This window comes from Ctenopharyngodon idella, chromosome 18, assembly GCF_019924925.1.
Source record: "Ctenopharyngodon idella isolate HZGC_01 chromosome 18, HZGC01, whole genome shotgun sequence".
Taxonomy (NCBI): Eukaryota; Metazoa; Chordata; class Actinopteri; order Cypriniformes; family Xenocyprididae; genus Ctenopharyngodon; species Ctenopharyngodon idella.
Window position 1 is genome coordinate 510350 of NC_067237.1, and position 18180 is coordinate 528529.

General features: G+C 38.5%; 2 protein-coding genes across 2 annotated transcripts; both read right to left on the reverse strand.

The window, feature by feature from the left end:
- Positions 1-2403: 2403 nt before the first annotated feature.
- LOC127500015 (galectin-7-like) lies at positions 2404-4629 on the reverse strand. Its single transcript, XM_051870800.1, has 5 exons — positions 4546-4629; positions 4358-4446; positions 4072-4270; positions 3869-3982; positions 2404-3476 (listed from the first exon to the last, which is right to left on the reverse strand). Exons 1-5 carry the CDS (start codon positions 4600-4602, stop codon positions 3237-3239), a joined length of 699 nt encoding a protein of 232 aa, XP_051726760.1. The 5' UTR covers positions 4603-4629; the 3' UTR covers positions 2404-3236.
- Positions 4630-8100: 3471 nt separating this feature from the next.
- On the reverse strand, positions 8101-17590 carry chrna3 (cholinergic receptor, nicotinic, alpha 3). The gene is made up of 6 exons (XM_051871217.1): positions 17385-17590; positions 16521-16660; positions 13784-13828; positions 11887-11996; positions 10734-11808; positions 8101-8717 (listed from the first exon to the last, which is right to left on the reverse strand). The coding sequence occupies exons 1-6, from the start codon at positions 17443-17445 to the stop codon at positions 8589-8591; spliced, it is 1560 nt and encodes a 519-aa protein (XP_051727177.1). The 5' UTR covers positions 17446-17590; the 3' UTR covers positions 8101-8588.
- Positions 17591-18180: the final 590 nt, after the last annotated feature.

Sequence of the window (18180 nt, forward strand, 5' to 3'; positions counted from 1 at the left end):
AAAGTGATCGTGCAGACCAAACCGTAAGTCGTAGAGACTTGAAACTTTGAGGGCTGGTAGTACTCCGCCTACAGCGTCACCAAGGTTCGCCCCGATGGGCCTGCTGGCGCTACAGCAGTCAAAAGTACGAAATGGCTCATAACTCCTGAACCTTTAGGCCCAGGCTCAAGTGTCTTATATCGTTGGAAATTTTCTTTTCTTCTACAGGCCTAACAAGCTAACTTTGAAATAGAGAAATAGTCACTAGGACTTAGTGTTGTAACAAGTGGAAAAATTGTGCTGTGCTGGCTAGACAGCATCCTTCTAAGGATAAAAAATACTCTATGAAAATTGTTTTGGCCTATTGAGTAATCAACCCGGTGATATTTTCTGATGATCCTGTGACTCAGTTGTTCTAATCTAAATTTACTCTGCCAGTAAGTGGGGCAGAAGAACTAAGTTGTTATTCTTAAATCTGAACCAATCATATTAAGACTGATGATAATGAGTAATAGATCGTGCTATACTGACTGTGAGATGTACCAGAAATCCTATAAAACCTGCTGTATTCCTTTAATCAGAGAGAGATTCTCTGGGATTGATGAGAACTCTCCTGGCCGTGATTAAAAGCTTTGAAGGACATCAACTGGAGTCTCTGGTTATTGCTACGCAGCAAGTTAGGGAGTACTAGGTTTAGAAGGGTCAAGACGTTGACCGAAATATTATTGGATGTCGATTAGGAGACGCCCCGGAAGATCAGGTATATTATTGAGTGTCGCCAGTAGACGCCCGGGTGTCGATTAGGAGACGCCCCAGGATCAGGCAAACTTAAGTCAGGTGCATAGGGGAAAAATCTACCACATTATCAAAAAAAAGTTGCAATTTTGATTCACGGTCGCTAAGGGGCACCAAAACAAACAATGAGGGCGGAGCCACTTTTACTAAAATGGCTATAACTCAAGAACGAAATGAGATATTTGCACCAAACTCGGTACACATGTGAAAAAATCACATCGATTGGACACTAGGTGGCGCTACAACTTGAAAAAAAAAACCATGAAAACAGCTGTAACTATGCAACCGTTAGTCTGATCAACTTAAAATTTGGCATGTAGTGTCTTGGTCCAAGGGGGCATAATAGGCGTATCTCAAAAAACATGGCCGCCATCGGCCAATGAAGTTTGAGCACCCATTAGACAAGGTTAACGGAGGCCGATCGGAACGAAACTTGGTGGGCATGTTCAACTAATGGTCCTAGAGGTCTGTAAGAATTTTGAAATAAATCAGCCACTAGTTGGCGCCAACGAGTTTTACAGCTCTATAATCACATGATGTTTCACAGATCCACAAAATATGCATATAATTTGATAGATCTCCTCATTCTGAACAACTTTGCCTCAAGAACCAATGCTGTCAATCAAATCGTTCATTAATTATTCACAAATATGTAAAAAATCTACTTTTGCGAACTAGTCCTAGGTTTTTTGCCCAATCAGAACAAAACCAGTGCAGGACAATTCTCTGGACTCTCTAGATCAATAATTTTCAAAAAAAAAGTTAAACTTTACCCTTTGGGTCGCTATAAGAGGGTCATTTAGAAAATGGGTGTGGCTAAATATACTCAAAAGCCTATAAATCCTTAAAGAAAACTTAGAACTTCACGAAATTGAGAGCACATTCAGCATATGACTCTAAAGAAGCATGCCAACTTTTATGGAGATCGGACTATAGGTGGCGCTATAACTGTTAAAAAGCTTTAAAAAACAGATATTTTCAGTGGTAAATTGCCTGTTTTCCATGAAAATGTATATAACTTTGGGTGTGGTGGACTTATTTTCACGGGACTCACGTCCTTAGACTCCTGAATCCTTGCCGAGTCCATCGATACCAAACATGCTTGGTTTTACCTTATGGGTTGTCCTGTGTTATGATTTAGTGCTTAAAAAACTTTTGCGAATATCTTCGAAACCGTTAGTCCGATCGAGATGAAACCAGTGTAGGAAACACGGAACCTAAGTTGGTTTACTAAATGTAAATGCCCAAATGTCAAAATTTTGATAGGAAGTGGCAAAAAAATCCAATCAAAGTCACTCATGGGTCATTTTTTATGCTCTCATATATATTTGTCTATAACTTTAAAACAAAATTAGATATTTTCACCAAAATTGGCACACATATGTATGGAAACACTCTGAGGACACCCCAAAAAAGTGGTGGAGATCGGGCAATAGGTGGTGCTACAACTGTCAAAAAACCTTTAAAAACCTTATTTTTCCTTAGTAAATTGCCTGAAACTGTCATTTGATGTCACCAGATGGCAGTAGAAGGCCACTAATATAGTTCAAGGTTTCAAGGTTTTTCAAGCTTTTGTCATTTAAACTATATAAATCCTTTAATAACATTACAAATCACATTTTGTCAAGGTTTACCACTTCATTTGTTCATTTGTTGAATGTTTTTGCAATAATATAACATTACAATTACATTGAGACCTGAAAATTATGATTTTTAAAAGGGAAACCTGGAATAAGCATTTTCTTACATATCATTGATTTCAAATATCCATATATGCAACAAAATGTGTGTGTCAGCACGTTTAATTAATGGAGTTAACATGGAAAATGTACTTGAAACACAGAACACTTTTAGAATGAAATTGAGCCAGTAAGTGGTCCTCTGCTGACACCTGCTGTTTAAAAGTCATTTTGTCATAATACTCACTAATATTGTTCTATAATTCCATTTAGACTTTCTAAAATCACTATTTTAACATTTACTATCACTTTTTTGGTCAAATTCATCACTTCAGTTCCTTTCGAGTATTAATTTTGACGGTTGTGCCACATTATGAGTAAAATGAAACACGAAAATGGTGTTATACTGAGATTTGCAGAAAACATTGTTACCCATCATGTATTTCAAATACTAAATCTACAAGAAAATATGCGTGTGTCTGTGTGTTTATGTGTGTGTGTGTGTGTGTGTGTAAGCATGCTTAGTGAGTATCAAGTATCATTGTTTAAGCCTTTTCTTTCTCTGTGTTTGTTTAAGCATATGGCATAGCTGTTCCTTCTATGAATTAAGTGGTTACATGTTTGCTAAATAAAACTTAATATCTTTTTACGCATATGTGCTTAAAGGCCTTAAATGCTTGAACCCCGGTAAATGCTGCTTGCGGCTTTAATTATTATTATAATTTTAAAGAGGCATAACAAATAGCAAAACTACTGCACATTTTTTTTTCACTGCTGTTTCTTTTAGTGCTTGCACTTTATTTTGTTCTGAGTCCCTGGAAAGTTTCTGCTACTCACAGGATTTTGGACTGGGTTGCTCAATGAAAGTTCAGTCGGTGGTTGGATAGCTGACAGATTACATTCGGTGACCATCAAAGACCCGCTCCCATTCAGCACAAATGAATGTTCTTCAAAAGTCATAGTCCCATTCTGTGAGTGGATCATACTTCCGCCCTGCCCAAAGATGGAGGATCCAGCAAAGCTCTGTAAAAGCAAGATAGTAAGATTTGAACAACACAAACATTTGTATCATGTCTACTGATATTGTTTTTTTTTTTTTTTCACACATTTTTTTAACAACCTTTGCTGTATTTTATTTAGTGACATGCATTTTTAAAAATTTCCAGGTACTCTTCCAATTTTGTAGTTATAGAATACTCTTGTATATTACAAATCAAATAAATTGCTAAATTGCGGTTTATAATTGTTTTCGATAGAGTATTGCATGTTACACTGCAAGACTGATGGACATGATCAGAATACTGAAGCATTTATCTGTCTCCAGTATCATATGCCAAAATAACAGGAAAGCCTATGCTTGAGTAATGACAACTAAATTTAATTAATGTAGTCTGTAAAAGAGGAGGAACACTCACCTCAGTGAACACCACGTTTGTTAAAGAAACCTCTCCTGCAACACTCAGAGCGATGACACGTTCCAAAGATATACGATGCTGAAATTGGCCAACTTCGCATCCACTCATATACACCTTCAGATTGAAAATGACTATATTCAGATATCTTATTTGATTTATTTTAGCCTTTGCACGATGCACGCATTGAAAAGATCAAAACACACCTGATAATTTTCAGAATTTACGGCAATGATCAGATCAAAGCTGCTCTCCTGTTTTAAAGGTAATTCCAGTTTCTCCTCTGGTCCCCATGTCTCATTTTGCCGGCTGTTTAGGACTATGCAGTTGCTGCTAAACTGGGGTTTGATTTGAAAGGCAATGTCATCTCCTTCAGACTCCCCACACTTCAGATTGACCACAAAGCTGCAATGATTAAAGACAACATGGAGTGAACTAGTTACTCAAACAAACTTGCATTTTTATTCTCTAGTCTTGAAAAGAAAGATTCACCTATCAGATCCAGAGGGAACCGCTCCCTGAATGAAGATGGCTTTCCCAGCTTTCAGTCCTCCAGAGATAAGACTCACATAGGGGACGCTCTGCATGGTAAAAAAGTATTCTGTATGTTATGGTAAAGTTCACGATGTAGCAAGGCTAATATAAGTCAGGAGTGCAGGAAAGGCTGAGGGATCACTCACGAAGCCGGAGATGGTCTGGAAGCTTGACTGGAAGCTTGACTGAAATGTAAAGCTCATGTTGTCGGCCACTCAGAAGGATGATGGGCTGATGCACAGGTGGATTCTAGATTCGGGATGAGTGTTGCAGGTGGTGGTCTTGGGTTTATACTCTCAGTAGGTGGGAGTGGTTCAGCCTTCAGGGCGCTTTTAGCCTCAAGGCATTTCAAAATTAATAATGGGTTCACTTTAGCTTAGCAACCCAAAGGCAAAATTTAAAGCTATGATGGATTTGCATTCTCACAACAGTTTTGCCCAAAGCCACATTGTGCATAAATGTTCAAAGATTAAAAGCATTTTACAGGTGACTTTTCCAGTACTTTGGATTTTGTTGTCTTAAAATATAACAATCTCTGCTTGAAAAAACATTACATTATGTCAGGTTTTCTCAAACTAGGGTTTGGGAAGGAACCGTATTCCACAAAACTGAAAGACTTTCTGAACATATATAGGCTTTTTTTAAAAAAAAAAAAAAATCAAATCATTCTTAATAATTATTGTCATTTTGTTAATATTAGGCAATCATGTAATCAATTAAAAAGTAACTGTAATCTTTAAAATGTAATATAATCTAATTACAAGTATTTAATTCTTGGAATCTACGTAATGAAGATTACACACAACCCCATTTCCAGAAAAGTTGGGACATTTTGTAAAATTCACTGAAATCAAGAATCTGAGATTTGTTAATTCTCTTTAACCATTATTTAACTGACAAAAGTACGAAGAAAAGATTTTCATTGTTTTTATTGACTGACTTAATTGTATTTTGTAAATATAAACAAATTTTGGTTTTGATGGCTGCAACACACTCCAAAAAAGTTGGGACAGAAGCAAAATAAAAGTGAAAAGATAACAATATCCAAGTTAAAAAGCATACCTGCAATCACAATTTTTCTGTAACATTTTGTTTAATTGTAGTAAACTACTAAATGAACCTAATCAAGAGCAGTTCATGATAAACATTGTCAGTCCAGAAGGCTGCATTTACCTTGCAAGGCCTGATGCACAAATCCAATATTTTGAGCAGCTGAGCTACAGGTTAGCAAGTTAGAATATAAAAACAAAGATATGTATGTTCCCTCATCTTGAGCTTTGCAGTTTTTCAAACCAACCTAGGATTATGCATCAACCATTCAATGTTTAAGCAAAAATCCATGTTTGAATGCTTAAAAGTTCCAGTCATCTAATGTTAATCTACTACAGCATGCATTTACTACTTTTTTCTACAGTTGACAGAAACAATTGACAAAATACATTTTTCTAAGGTTGTGTCTCCTCGTTGTTAACAATGTATTGATTAGTACAGCTTCTTAATGAACATAATGTAACATAATCACAAGAAGTAGTCTGACAGTTGTATAATTTATAGCATATGTTGTGAAATTTCAACTAAACCTGTTCCAGCTGGAGGGCAGACCTGTGACTTTGATTATCAAATGCTTTTTTCAGTCAGCAGAATTCTCACAATGTTATAAGTGAAAAGCACAAAATGCAGTATCCAGGATCAGAACATAATGCTGTTCTTTCTTTGTGCTGTTCAGGGGCCTCATTTATAAAATGTGCGTACACACAGATTTGATCTTAGAGTGTGCGTACGCTAAAATCCATGCCAACGATTCATATTTATAAAAACGGTCTTTGACGTGGAAAAGTGCTTATAGCACCACGTCAGGGTCTGAGCAGACGTACACACTTTTCCTTGTGGCAGATTGTCTAAGCAATTCTTGCCATTCTCCATTCTCAAGTAAAAGATTTGGATGTTGACTGGTGCTCTGTTATATGTTAATGACATTAATTAGGTGCGTTTACAAAGCGGAGATCAGAAACCATTTAGCTGTGCACAATTTCAAGATCATTTGTGATTTATAAATTTCATGTTTTCTGTGCGTACGTTCGTTCTCTTAATCACACATACGCACATTTGAGAAATGACCGTAAGATCAAATGTTGGACGTTTTGTACGCAACATTTTATAAAAGAGGCCTCATACATGCACCTCTCATCTCTGAAAGGAAGGATTTCCAATAAACTTCACTTGACCAGCCCCGATGGTCTTCCCTCTAGTGCTCTGCATAAACTTATCATGTCATTTACATCACAAGCATGATGTCAGTTATTAAGTAACATGTTGTCAACATGACAGTTCAAGTATACTAACTGAGTAATAAAATGAGCAACTGAAGGAGAAAAAACTTGTTTTGCCAGTGTGCAAATATTCACATCTGATGTTAAAAGGTATATCCATGTTTCCATTTAAAATCTTCATCTTGCCGAACATTTGCGTTTCGTGTGAAAGGGCCTGAAGGTGGATCCTTACCCCCTTTTTTGACTGAGGAACCCTTGAATTAAAGGCTTTTTGCTTAGTATGGATGCACAAATGAAGCTGCAATTCTATACAACACACTGCTGCTATTATTAATAGGTTGCTATTAAGTTGTGAATATTATCTTTCATCTAAACGCCACTGCCAGGAACAGCTGATATGTTTTATTGTGTTATGTAAGCTGTAGGTTAACTTTCAGTCACGTCTGACAGTAATTTACAGTGTGTTATAAAGATGTTACTTTCCGTGATCATTGTCAATGCAGCCAGAGGCAGATATGAGAGATATGAAATGCATAATTCTCACAAGAACAAAGATAAATCATTTTCAAGCTGCCAACTTCGGTGACGGTAGAAGAGAAGATGATCATAGTTCTCAGTGTTTCTTTATTTGCAGGATTGCTTGAAAGGTTGGAAATGTGCATCAGGGTTTTACATTAAGAATATATTAACAGTGAACGGACACTAATTACATGTAGGGAAAACAACATGGGGTTGTGTTGAGTGTTGTAGATACCCATTAATGAATTACTGGGACTGCTCAAAGTAACCACTAGGTGGTGCTGAAAGTAAGTGTAAACCTCAAAGAGTCTGTAGTTTTACATCTGACAAGCGTTTTTGTTAGATTAAAATTAATTTTTCAATGTAACAAAATGATTGTAAATGACAAAAAAATAAAAATAAAAAAACAGCCATATCTCTTGATGGGATGCATGTGCAAATTGTCACATTTGAATACGCTTTAAAGGGATAATGCATTAAAAAAAAAAAAAAAAACTCCATTCTGGCGCTGCATAATATCTTTGCACCTGCTGCAGCCATGGTACGGCAGCAAAGTTCCTTGATTATTATGCCGGAATGACAGTTCCTAGCCACATCGCCTAGAAAATCACAACTTTTCATTTTCCGTTGGTCTTAGTACACGATGTAACTACAGAAGAGTCAAGTTTTAAATAGGAAAAATATCGAAACTCTTTGGCCATTTTTGAGCGAGATGCTAACAGTCTAATCAGATTCAATGAACTATGCTAAGCTATGCTAAAAGTGGTACTGCCAGACCCGGAGATCGCCTGAATGGATTCGAAAGCGGTAAAACTCAACTGTTTAACTCCAGGGGAGCTGGAAAATGAGCCTATTTTCAAAAAAAGTGGAGTGTTCCTTTAAACTGAAAGAAAAAAGTCAGAATTGTGTCAGTTACCTTTCTTATGTTTTATTCTGTGGTGGAAACAAGCTTCCATATTTTGGAGCTGCTATACAAAAATTCTGGAACCACAAAAGAAAAAAAGATCACGTGTGTTAGGAACATCCGAGGGCAGATAAATGTCCATTTTTGGGTGAATTATTCTTTTAAGACACTGAATCCTCTAATAAGCCTCAGACACTCGCCAAATATTCAGTCTGTCCTTCAACCAAATGTTTTTTATCCTTGTATAAGGTAACAGGGTTGGATGACTTTGATGAAAATGTGAATTGACACAGAGTAAGCCGTTGGGTGGGTGCACGAAATCTTCCTGAAAGTCGATGATGCTGCTCCATTTTAACCCTTAGAGGTCCCCGAGTCTTTTCATTCAACTCTAAACCAAACATGATATAAATACGTAAAAAAATGCCGATTTAGGATTGCTAAAATTAGATTCTGATTATCAAAATGTTGGGATTTAAAGTCTGTGTGTGTGAAGGCGTCACATGTCCTCGCCCAACAGGAGCGGCTGCAGGAAGAGTCCGGCCGTTCCCAGAATGCACGCCAGGACAAACACCCACAGGAAGATCCTATCAATCACCATGGCAACATACTTCCAGTCATCTTGGACCTTTAAAGACAAGGGTCGGAAGACCAAGACATTAAAGTCTACTGTATCATATTTGATACTCGACATTTTAAGGCCTTTAACTGACAAACATGATCTGATAAACCTGCCGCACACAATTTCCTACAGTCCTACAGGGATAGTTCATCCAAAAATGAAAATTATCCCATAATTTACTCACCCTCAAGCCAATCTAGGTGTATATGACTACCTTCTTTCAGACGAACACAATCGGAGTTATATAAAAATATTTCCTGGCTCTTCCAAGCTTTATAATGGTAGTGAATAGGGTGTAAGATTTTGAAGCCCAAATAAGCACATCCATCCATCATAAAAGTTATCGATATGACTTCAGGGGGTTAATAAAGTCCCTCTGAAGTGAAGCGATGCATTTTAATAAAAAAAAAATATCCATATTTAAAACTTTATATACTATAATACCTAGCTTCCGGCAAAGAACAAGTCTTACACAAGTCGATTTACGCCACAAGAGTAACCCATGACGCGACGTATGACGCAGGATGTAGGAGTATCGAAAGCTTAGACGAGAAGGTTCAAACAAACGGCTGTGCAACAAACTCAAGCTCCTCTTCTCTTATATCGAAATCCTCTGACATTTCTCTTTAAAATTTCTTGTTTTAGACTTCTAATTTGTGACCGGTGTTTTGTTTTGCTCTATCCTCGGTGCTGCAGCGATCGTTGATACATCATGCGTTGGGTCAGAGGTTTCTCTTTCTCTGTAACTCGATGTGTACAGTCATCTACCAGAAGCTAGTTATTATAGTTAATAATGTTTTAAATATGGATATTTTTCTTACAAAAACGCATTGCTTTGCTTCAGAAGGCCTTTATTAACCCCCTGGGGTCGTATGGATTATTTGTATGATGGATGGATGTGCTTTTTTGGGCTTCAAAATCTCAACCCCCATTCACTCCCATTATAAAGCTTGGAAGAGCCAGGATATTTTTAATATGACTCTGATTGTGTTCATCTGAAAGAAGATAGTCATATACATCTAGGATGGCTTGAGGGTGAGTAAATCATGGGATAATTTTTATTTTTGGGTGAACTATCCCTTTAAGACTTTTTTTAGCAAGTAAAAGTCTTTTAAGTGCAATTGTACAAACGTCCTTCATGTGTCTTTCTGCTGTGAAATCTTTACTGATTTTTATCAAGTAAACATAAGAATATCTTTTATTTTGTTACTAATATTTCAAGATGAACACTTACTAAGTAACTTCTTTTGGTTTACTAGATTATCCAAAAATCATTTTTTAGAAAAATTATGAGTATCAAATATGACCATCAGGCTTTTGAGGAAGGTTTACTTGTTCATCTCAATCATCATTGTATTGCATTGCATTATATGTCTAAAAACTACAGAGCTTTGATCATAAAACTAAGCATTTAAATATCTTAATAAAACATTATTGGCAGATATTGATATGCCTTTTATGAAAGTATCTGTTATACTGTAAAGATCTCATTGATTTACATTACAAGCATCAAAATTTCATCTTTCTTTCTGGCCATATAAATATCAGAATCTGCAACCAAATTGCATATTTTTGCTCAGATTAAGTCTCTGAATAAACCAGCCATTTTTTCCTCCCATTTTCTCACTATATCAGACTATATATAGCCATAAAAGCATGATGGATCAAATATGATACTCAACACAAAACACATATGTAAACTTAGATTTTTAAAAAAATATTGTCTAAAAGTTCAATAAACTGTTCTGTTTAAAAAAGAAAAAGGAATTTTCTGACTGTAAGGCCATTTCATACGTTCCTGTAGCTCAAACAATAAAACATGGTGTTAGTGACGGCAAGTTTGTTCGATTGCCATGGAATGCATTAACTGAATGCAATATAATGCCATATGCATAAGTGTAAATATCAGGTTTTACAGGGTTAAAAAAGTCAAAAGATGATGCTTCGCTTGGCTAAATGTACGTAGTTCAGCACTTCAAATTCATAAACAAGCTTTGCTTTCCCCCCTTGAAGTTCTCTCACCTCCTTGGCCTCATTCTGCAGCCTCATGTTTTCTGCGATATACTTGACGCTCTCAATGGCCTCTCTGACTTGTGGTGAGAGAGCGGACTTGCACAGAAACCCATCCGAGGACCCGGAGCTGGAGCCGGGACTGGCTCCTCCACCTCCGTCTTCTCCCGCTTCGGTGCGGTGTTGATTCCAGCAGCATGTGCATCGGCCGTCTCGACACAGAAAGCCGGACGCCATCTTGGACGCCTCGGCCAGGTTGTTGAGCTCAGTTGTGCACAGAAGGAGTTGAGGACGTTGCGACAGAACGTGTGGTTTGGCAGAAACCGGACCAGGAGCATGAAGAGCGCACGGTCTCTCCGGGCCTCCGGGTCTCTCCGGGTCTTTATCAGGCCGCGTCATGAACATGATCCGAGGGAGCAAACTCAGAAACACGCGCCGCACCCAACTCGGCATGGTGTGCGTCTTAGGCGTGCGGTAATGCACATTGAGCACGAAGACTGTGATCACGATGGAGAGCGTGACGAATATCATGGTGAAAAGAAGGTACTCTCCGATCAGGGGGATGACGAGAGACGTGGACGGGATGGTCTCCGTGATGACCAGGAGGAAAACCGTGAGCGAGAGGAGAACGGAAATGCACAATGTCACCTTCTCGCCACAGTCGGAGGGAAGGTAGAAGACCAGAACCGTCAGGAAGGAGATGAGCAGACAGGGAATGATCATGTTGATGGTGTAGAACAGAGGCAGGCGGCGGATGTAGAGCGAGTATGTGATGTCCGTGTAGATCTCCTCGCAGCAGTTGTACTTGATGTCGTGCTTGTATCCAGGAGCATCAATAATTGTCCACTCGCCGCTTTCCCAGAAATCCTTCAGGTTGATGGTGGAACCGATCAGCACCAGGTCGATCTTGGCCTTGTCGTAGGTCCACGAGCCAAACTTCATGGTGCAGTTCTGGTAGTCGAACGGGAAGTATGTGACGTCGATCTTGCAGGAGCTCTTGAAGATGGCCGGTGGGATCCAGGTTACGTCTCCGTTGTAGCGCAGAAGAGCTTTGGTTTTATCGTCCACCTGGAAATCTCCGACTGCACTGTGGTTCAGAAACAGATCATGAGGACTAGAATCAGCAATAATGAAAGGAGGAGCAGACCGGTACCGGCTCACTTACTTGTTGTACAACACAATGTCCGGCTTCCAGATCTTGTTGGAGGGCACACGGATAAACTCGACCCCTCCGAAATCCTTGGGATTCCACCTGAGCTTATAATCATTCCAAATCTATGAAAATTAGAAATAGTTCAGAGGGTTTGTATGCACACAATATGAAGCCCCCAGTGAACAGGGAACGTTCTCTCAAAGCTCAAATGTTCTTCCAGTAAGTGTAATAGAACATTCTTTTATATCTGGTCTTTAATAATATCCTCAAAACATTAGCACAAAAACATTATTTATACATTGTTCATGGAGCGTTTCTGAAATGTTTTAGTTGGACGTTCGTCTAATGTTTTTTAAATGTTGTTTCAGAACGTTCAGAGAACATTCAAAAGTAACGTTCACATAATGTTTGAAGAATGATACAATGGAATGTTCTTTTAATGTTCACATAACCAAGAAAAAACATTGAGAAATCTGGATGTTTCGAACTGGATGTTAATGCGAACATTAGAAAAACGTTCATAGAACATATTGTTATCTGGGGCTGAGATATTTGCATCAGGCTTGTATATAATTCTGATTTACATTCAGTATTCCAAGGTAACCGCAAACACAGACTAAATAAATCACTATAGATGTTCAGGAAGATTGTTGGTTTTTGGTATTTCAACGCCAGCTTCCTTGGCCATTTTCATGGCGAGTAACAAGTTGAAATAGTATAAAAGAGCCATTTAAAAATCCGTATACAAGTTTTTAAAGATTTTTTTATATTTTAAAGCATGCATTTTAAATTTCCTCTGAAGTGTTTGTTGAGTAATATAGATTCCCAAGAGAACTTAAACCAGCACAATTTGTTCAAGGGCTGCAGGACTCTGGCATGAGGAACACAGCGGTGATATTAAAATATTAAGTGTGTTTCAAAGACGTGGCTATAAGCCATGCTCTCATTTGTTATTCTCCAGGCCGTCTCAGAACAAAAACAAAACCCTGTCTCTGCAGAAAGGACAAACAGTAATATATGACAGAGAAAAGGATCTGACACTGTCAATAGATGCAGAGTTTTATAGTTATTTCTATTGTTCAGATCAGTTGTTTAAATATTTTTTTTACGACCTACCACCTAGTTGAATTAATTATGTATTAAACGTGATTAGCTTGACCATTCAAATGTTAATGAACTGAAGCGGTCACAATGCTTCACTTGATTAGTCCCTCTTTGCTCTTAGTTTTTTAATAATTCTCTTCACATAATCACTCTCTAAACAAATTATGAGATGCACTTCTTAAGCTGTCTTGTTTAAGCAGACCATTTCCAATCTTCATTTAATTAAAATATTAGACAATTAGACATCTGGGAATCAACATCACCGAGATCACAATCAAAAGCACATAAACCTTTGTTTACTTACACCGTTCGCTTCATCTGCACTGTAAATGCAAACTATTAGCAACAGTTTTATTCAACTTCTGACAGAAGGATGAATTAAGCAGAGTTTGGACTAATATATTTGTATATTTAAAATTATTTAACAGGTGGTTAGAATCATGACGTATTGTTTTTACTATTAATGCATGGTGTGTACATGTAACATATTATTTCTGATCTGAAATATATTATCAATCTGAATCTGAATTATCAATATGCCATAATGGAACTTGTGCTTGAGCACCTTTAACATGGTTTTTATCCATTAAAAGGTTTGTTCGTGATTCATTTTTAACAGGTAAAAATGTTCACAGCTCAGCAAGTTTAACAGGAGAAGCACACATCTGTATTCCACTGGGAATCATTTCCACATGCTGCACCAATAGTTTTAAACAGTGACTGCAAAGATAGCGAGTAAAACTCTGTTCAGTTATCTAAATGAATCAATGACCTTTCCATGTGCATGAATAATGCATGAGCTTACATGTCGCAGCCAAAGATTGGTCTCCATAATCTGGTTCACCTCATCCTGTGGAAAAAGAAACAGAGAGTCTCAGACAAATCACCTGCGGGGGAATACAACACGGCTCTAGATTAATATTTTAGAGCTTAAAGAAGAAACATGCTGTCATAAGCAATCATTCTCCAGGCGTCAGTCTGCGCGGGAGCGACCTGTGCCTCCATGTCTCACAGATGGGCCGTGTTTGGACGGAGAGCGAGGACCACCTGAGTCCCTTCGCCTCGAGGTGCTTCACGAGGCACACAGAGACCTATATATGCTGGCTGTGCAGAGTTCATCATTTGAAGTGTTACATTTCTAGAGGATTTTTTTGCATGCTCAAATAAGTTGGAGACTATTTTATGCGCATTTTGGGATATTGCATAATAAAAAAAACAAAAACGCTGGATGGAAATGCCAAGATGCGCATAAATTCTAAAAATGCCCATTTAAAAAACGTATGCGCTCAACTGAAGCAGATCGGTTTTATCTGCTTTGACTTTGTCTCAGCAGAGGCTGTGATTGGATGACTGGACTAACCAGTGGACCAATCACATCGCAGCATCTCAAATGTTGGTTTGGTGGTTCTGAAACGCCTGAGTCAAAGTCTGTCATCAGAATGATTTGGTTTAATTCCCTCCAGAAGCGTCTCACAATCCTAATCCACAATCCTAAACACGAACGCAAGATCACATGACAGCGTTTATTGTGTTTCGTCTGACGCTCTGAGACCAACTCATTTATGATGGAGGAAAAAAGAGCCTGATTGAAGCAACGTACATTTTTATTACTGATATTTTGCGGCAATTTCCCAGGAAGTGACTATTTTGTTCTCTTGTAAAACTTGGGATGCAAACGCTGCTTTATTCACAAATGTTTTATGCCATATAATAAGTTAAATTCGCAACTTTGGATGGAAACACAGCTAATGAAACAATTTTGATTTGTTGAAAATTCATTTATGACCTCAATGAAAGTCACAACTTGTGCATTACATAATACATTTCCTTATGGGCCCTAATAGTCTCATCTATTATAATATAAGCCAATATTTTTCATCCAATAGAGTGTCTAAATATAATAAATCAGTCCTCTAATGTTGCTGGCAGATACACCGACAGGCATAACATTATAAGCACCTTCCTAATATTGTGTTGTTCCCCCTTTTGTTGCCAAAACAGCCCTGACCCGTCGAGGCGTGGACTCCTCTAGACCCCTGAAGGTGTGCTGTGGTATCTGACACCAAGATGTTAGCAGCAGATCCTTTAAGTCCTGTAAGTTGTGTGGTGGAGCCTCCATGGATCGGACTTGTTTGTTCAGCACATCCCACAGATGCTCGATTGGATTGAGATCTGGGGAATTTGGAGGCCAAGTCATCACCTCAAACCATTCCTGAACCATTTCTGCTTTGTGGCAGGAGCATTATCCTGCTGAAAGGGATATACCGGGAATACCGTTTCCATGAAAGGGTGTACATGGTCTGCAACAATGCTTAGGTAGGTGGTACATGTCAAAGTAACATCCACATGGATGGCAGGACGATGTTGTAAAAGAAAACGTGATTCATCAGACCAGGCCACCTTCTTCCATTGCTCCGTGGTCCAGTTCTGATGCTCACGTGTCCACTGTTTGCTCTTTCAGCGGTGGACAGGGGTCAGCATGGGCACCCTGACTGGTCTGTGTCTATGCAGCTCCATACGCAACAAACTGATGCACTGTGTATTCTGACACCTTTCTATCAGAACCAGCATTAACTTCTTGAGCAATTTGAGCTACAGTAGCTCGTCTGTTGGATCGAACCACATGGGCCAGCCTTCGCTGAGTCTTGTCCGCCCATGACCTTGTCTCCAGTTCACTACTGTTCCTTCCTTGGAGCACTTTTGATAGATACTGACCACTGCAGACCGGGAACACCCCACAAGAGCTGCAGTTTTGGAGATGCTCTGACCCAGTCATCTAGCCATCACAATTTAGTCCTTGTCAAACTCCCTCAAATCCTTACGCTTCCCCATTTTTCCTGCTTCTAACACATCAACTTTGAGGACAAAATGTTCACTCGCTGCCTAATATATCCACCCACTAACAGGAGCCGTGATGAAGAGATGATCAGTGTGGTTCACTTCTGTCAGTGCTCATAATGTTATGCCTGATCGGTGTATCTCTGCAATATAACACTTAACTCATTCTCTTATTAGGGTGTTTTTGTTGTTGTCATTGTTTGTGCTTCAATCCCAAAAAGCATGAAATTACCTCCCTAAAAACGTTAAAGCATAACGAACAGACATAATTGGATGCACAGAAATTGTGAAAATGAACATTTTTTTTGCTTGCTCACTCTATTCTGCATTACATAAACCTTATCATCAAGATGAATTAAACGATCTAGAGAAAAGAAGCGAGAAAGAGCGATGCAAGGAAGGGAAAAAGCTTCATTGAAACCGTAATTAAAAGAAGTGAGATGTGGGGGTCACACTACAGGTTAGGAAGAAAGATGAGAAGACTGAAAATGTTCATTTTGCTCATTCACACTGACAGATTCATTCACGTCTGAGGTCAGAGGTCAAGCGTAGAGCCTTTGAAGCTCAAGACTGCTGGAGTGAAATGTACAGACTCATCATGCGGCTATAGATGACTGATAGAAACATCAGGAATCATGGAATCTGTGAAAACAATCCCTCAAAGACAATCTGAAGGAAGAAACTTAACAGAACCCGGCACTTACCACTTTGACGAGTTGTGACATGGACACCTCAAACTGAACTATGACCGGGTCGGACACATTCTCCACTGGTCTGATGTACTGGTTATAGCCGGAGAAGATGACGGAGAACAGCCGGTGCTCTGCCTCGGAGCAGGAAACCCCTGAACCAAAGACACACTTCATTACAGCGCATGAACACATCATGACTTAATACACAGAAGAATACATGAGCCAATAATACACCAGGACATTTAGTTACATTACTTATAGGATCTGTGCCAAACACACACTACTTATCATCTCACATTCATTCATTTAGCAGACGCTGACTTACAAATGAGGGAAGCAATAAAGAGCTTCATCTTGAGGAAGCAATACCAAAGTTTCAAACATTGAAGACCTTTATCTCGAAAATATTGTTTTTTATTTTGAACATAAACAACTATAATCCTGATTACAAGAAACATGTATAAAAAAAATAAATTAAAAAAAAACATGTTAGAACATCTGATTTGAATTATAGACATAAATGCACACATAAATATTTTGAATATTAAAATATTAAACTGTTAAACTGCACTAGGAACAGTGAATGATAAAAACAATCTGCTTTAGTTTCTTTTTAGTACCTAAAATATGTGTTCAAAATGGCCTGTTTCATTGTGACAATTTACCCCATACAGTGTGAAATCATAATGGGGCATGTTGTCACAAAAGGTCAATGTGTATTCGAGAAACTCCATATTTTTAGTGGTTGAAAATCCAAACTACACGTTACGTTACAATCGTTCTCTTGAGTCGCTCACAGACAGCAAACACAAAATATTTCAATAAACAGCAACAAGTAGCCGAAGATTCGGATTAGGGTAAGTTTCCTTCACTCACCTGACAGAAGAACAAACAGAAAGTAGCAGGTGTGGAAAATTACGAGAGGTCTGGCTTTCATCGTACAGTCCGGAGAAGTGCTGTAATATTAATCCGACAGGGTCCAGACGGGGACGGAGGAAGGAGAGCGCGCAGCGTGACCGACTGGGAGAAGCGCAGATGGGAAGCACAGCGCGCGGCCCGCGCGCGAGGAGACAGAGAGAGAGAGGCGAGAGCGCGCAGATATCAGTCACTGTTGAGGGTGAAAACGAGTCCTTTGGGTTTAGGTTTGACCAGCAGGTGCTTGACTATATGCACCAGCAGTAATTATATTAGTTGTAACATACTTTAAATGCGCGTTTTTAAAATTACTTTTTACTTGATATGCCGTCTTAAAAGCGCCACGTCTCAGAATATGAGTGTTACAAGAGAAAGCATGGGAGGATTGTATATTTTTTACCATTTAGAGCATATTTAATATTGTTTGAGAAAGTTTTTATACCTCAGAGCAAAGTCCAAGTAATAAATTTGTCTAAAAGCTTCTGTTTAATGTGGGGAAATGGCTCTGATCCAAGAGAAGATCATCCTGCAATACAGTGCAGCCTAAGAAACGGAAAAAGAAAGCTAATCTCTTAAGCGATGCTACAACAATCAAACCTCTCTGTCTCAGTATTATTATATGAGAAAACCTCCCTGTCAGAGTTATCCTAATGTCTCCATCCTTTCCAATAAATGCGAGGCTATGTGTTTCAAACAGCTGTGGGGAATATAAAAATCTCCTTCATAAATAACAAAATTGGGCACTGTATAAAGATAA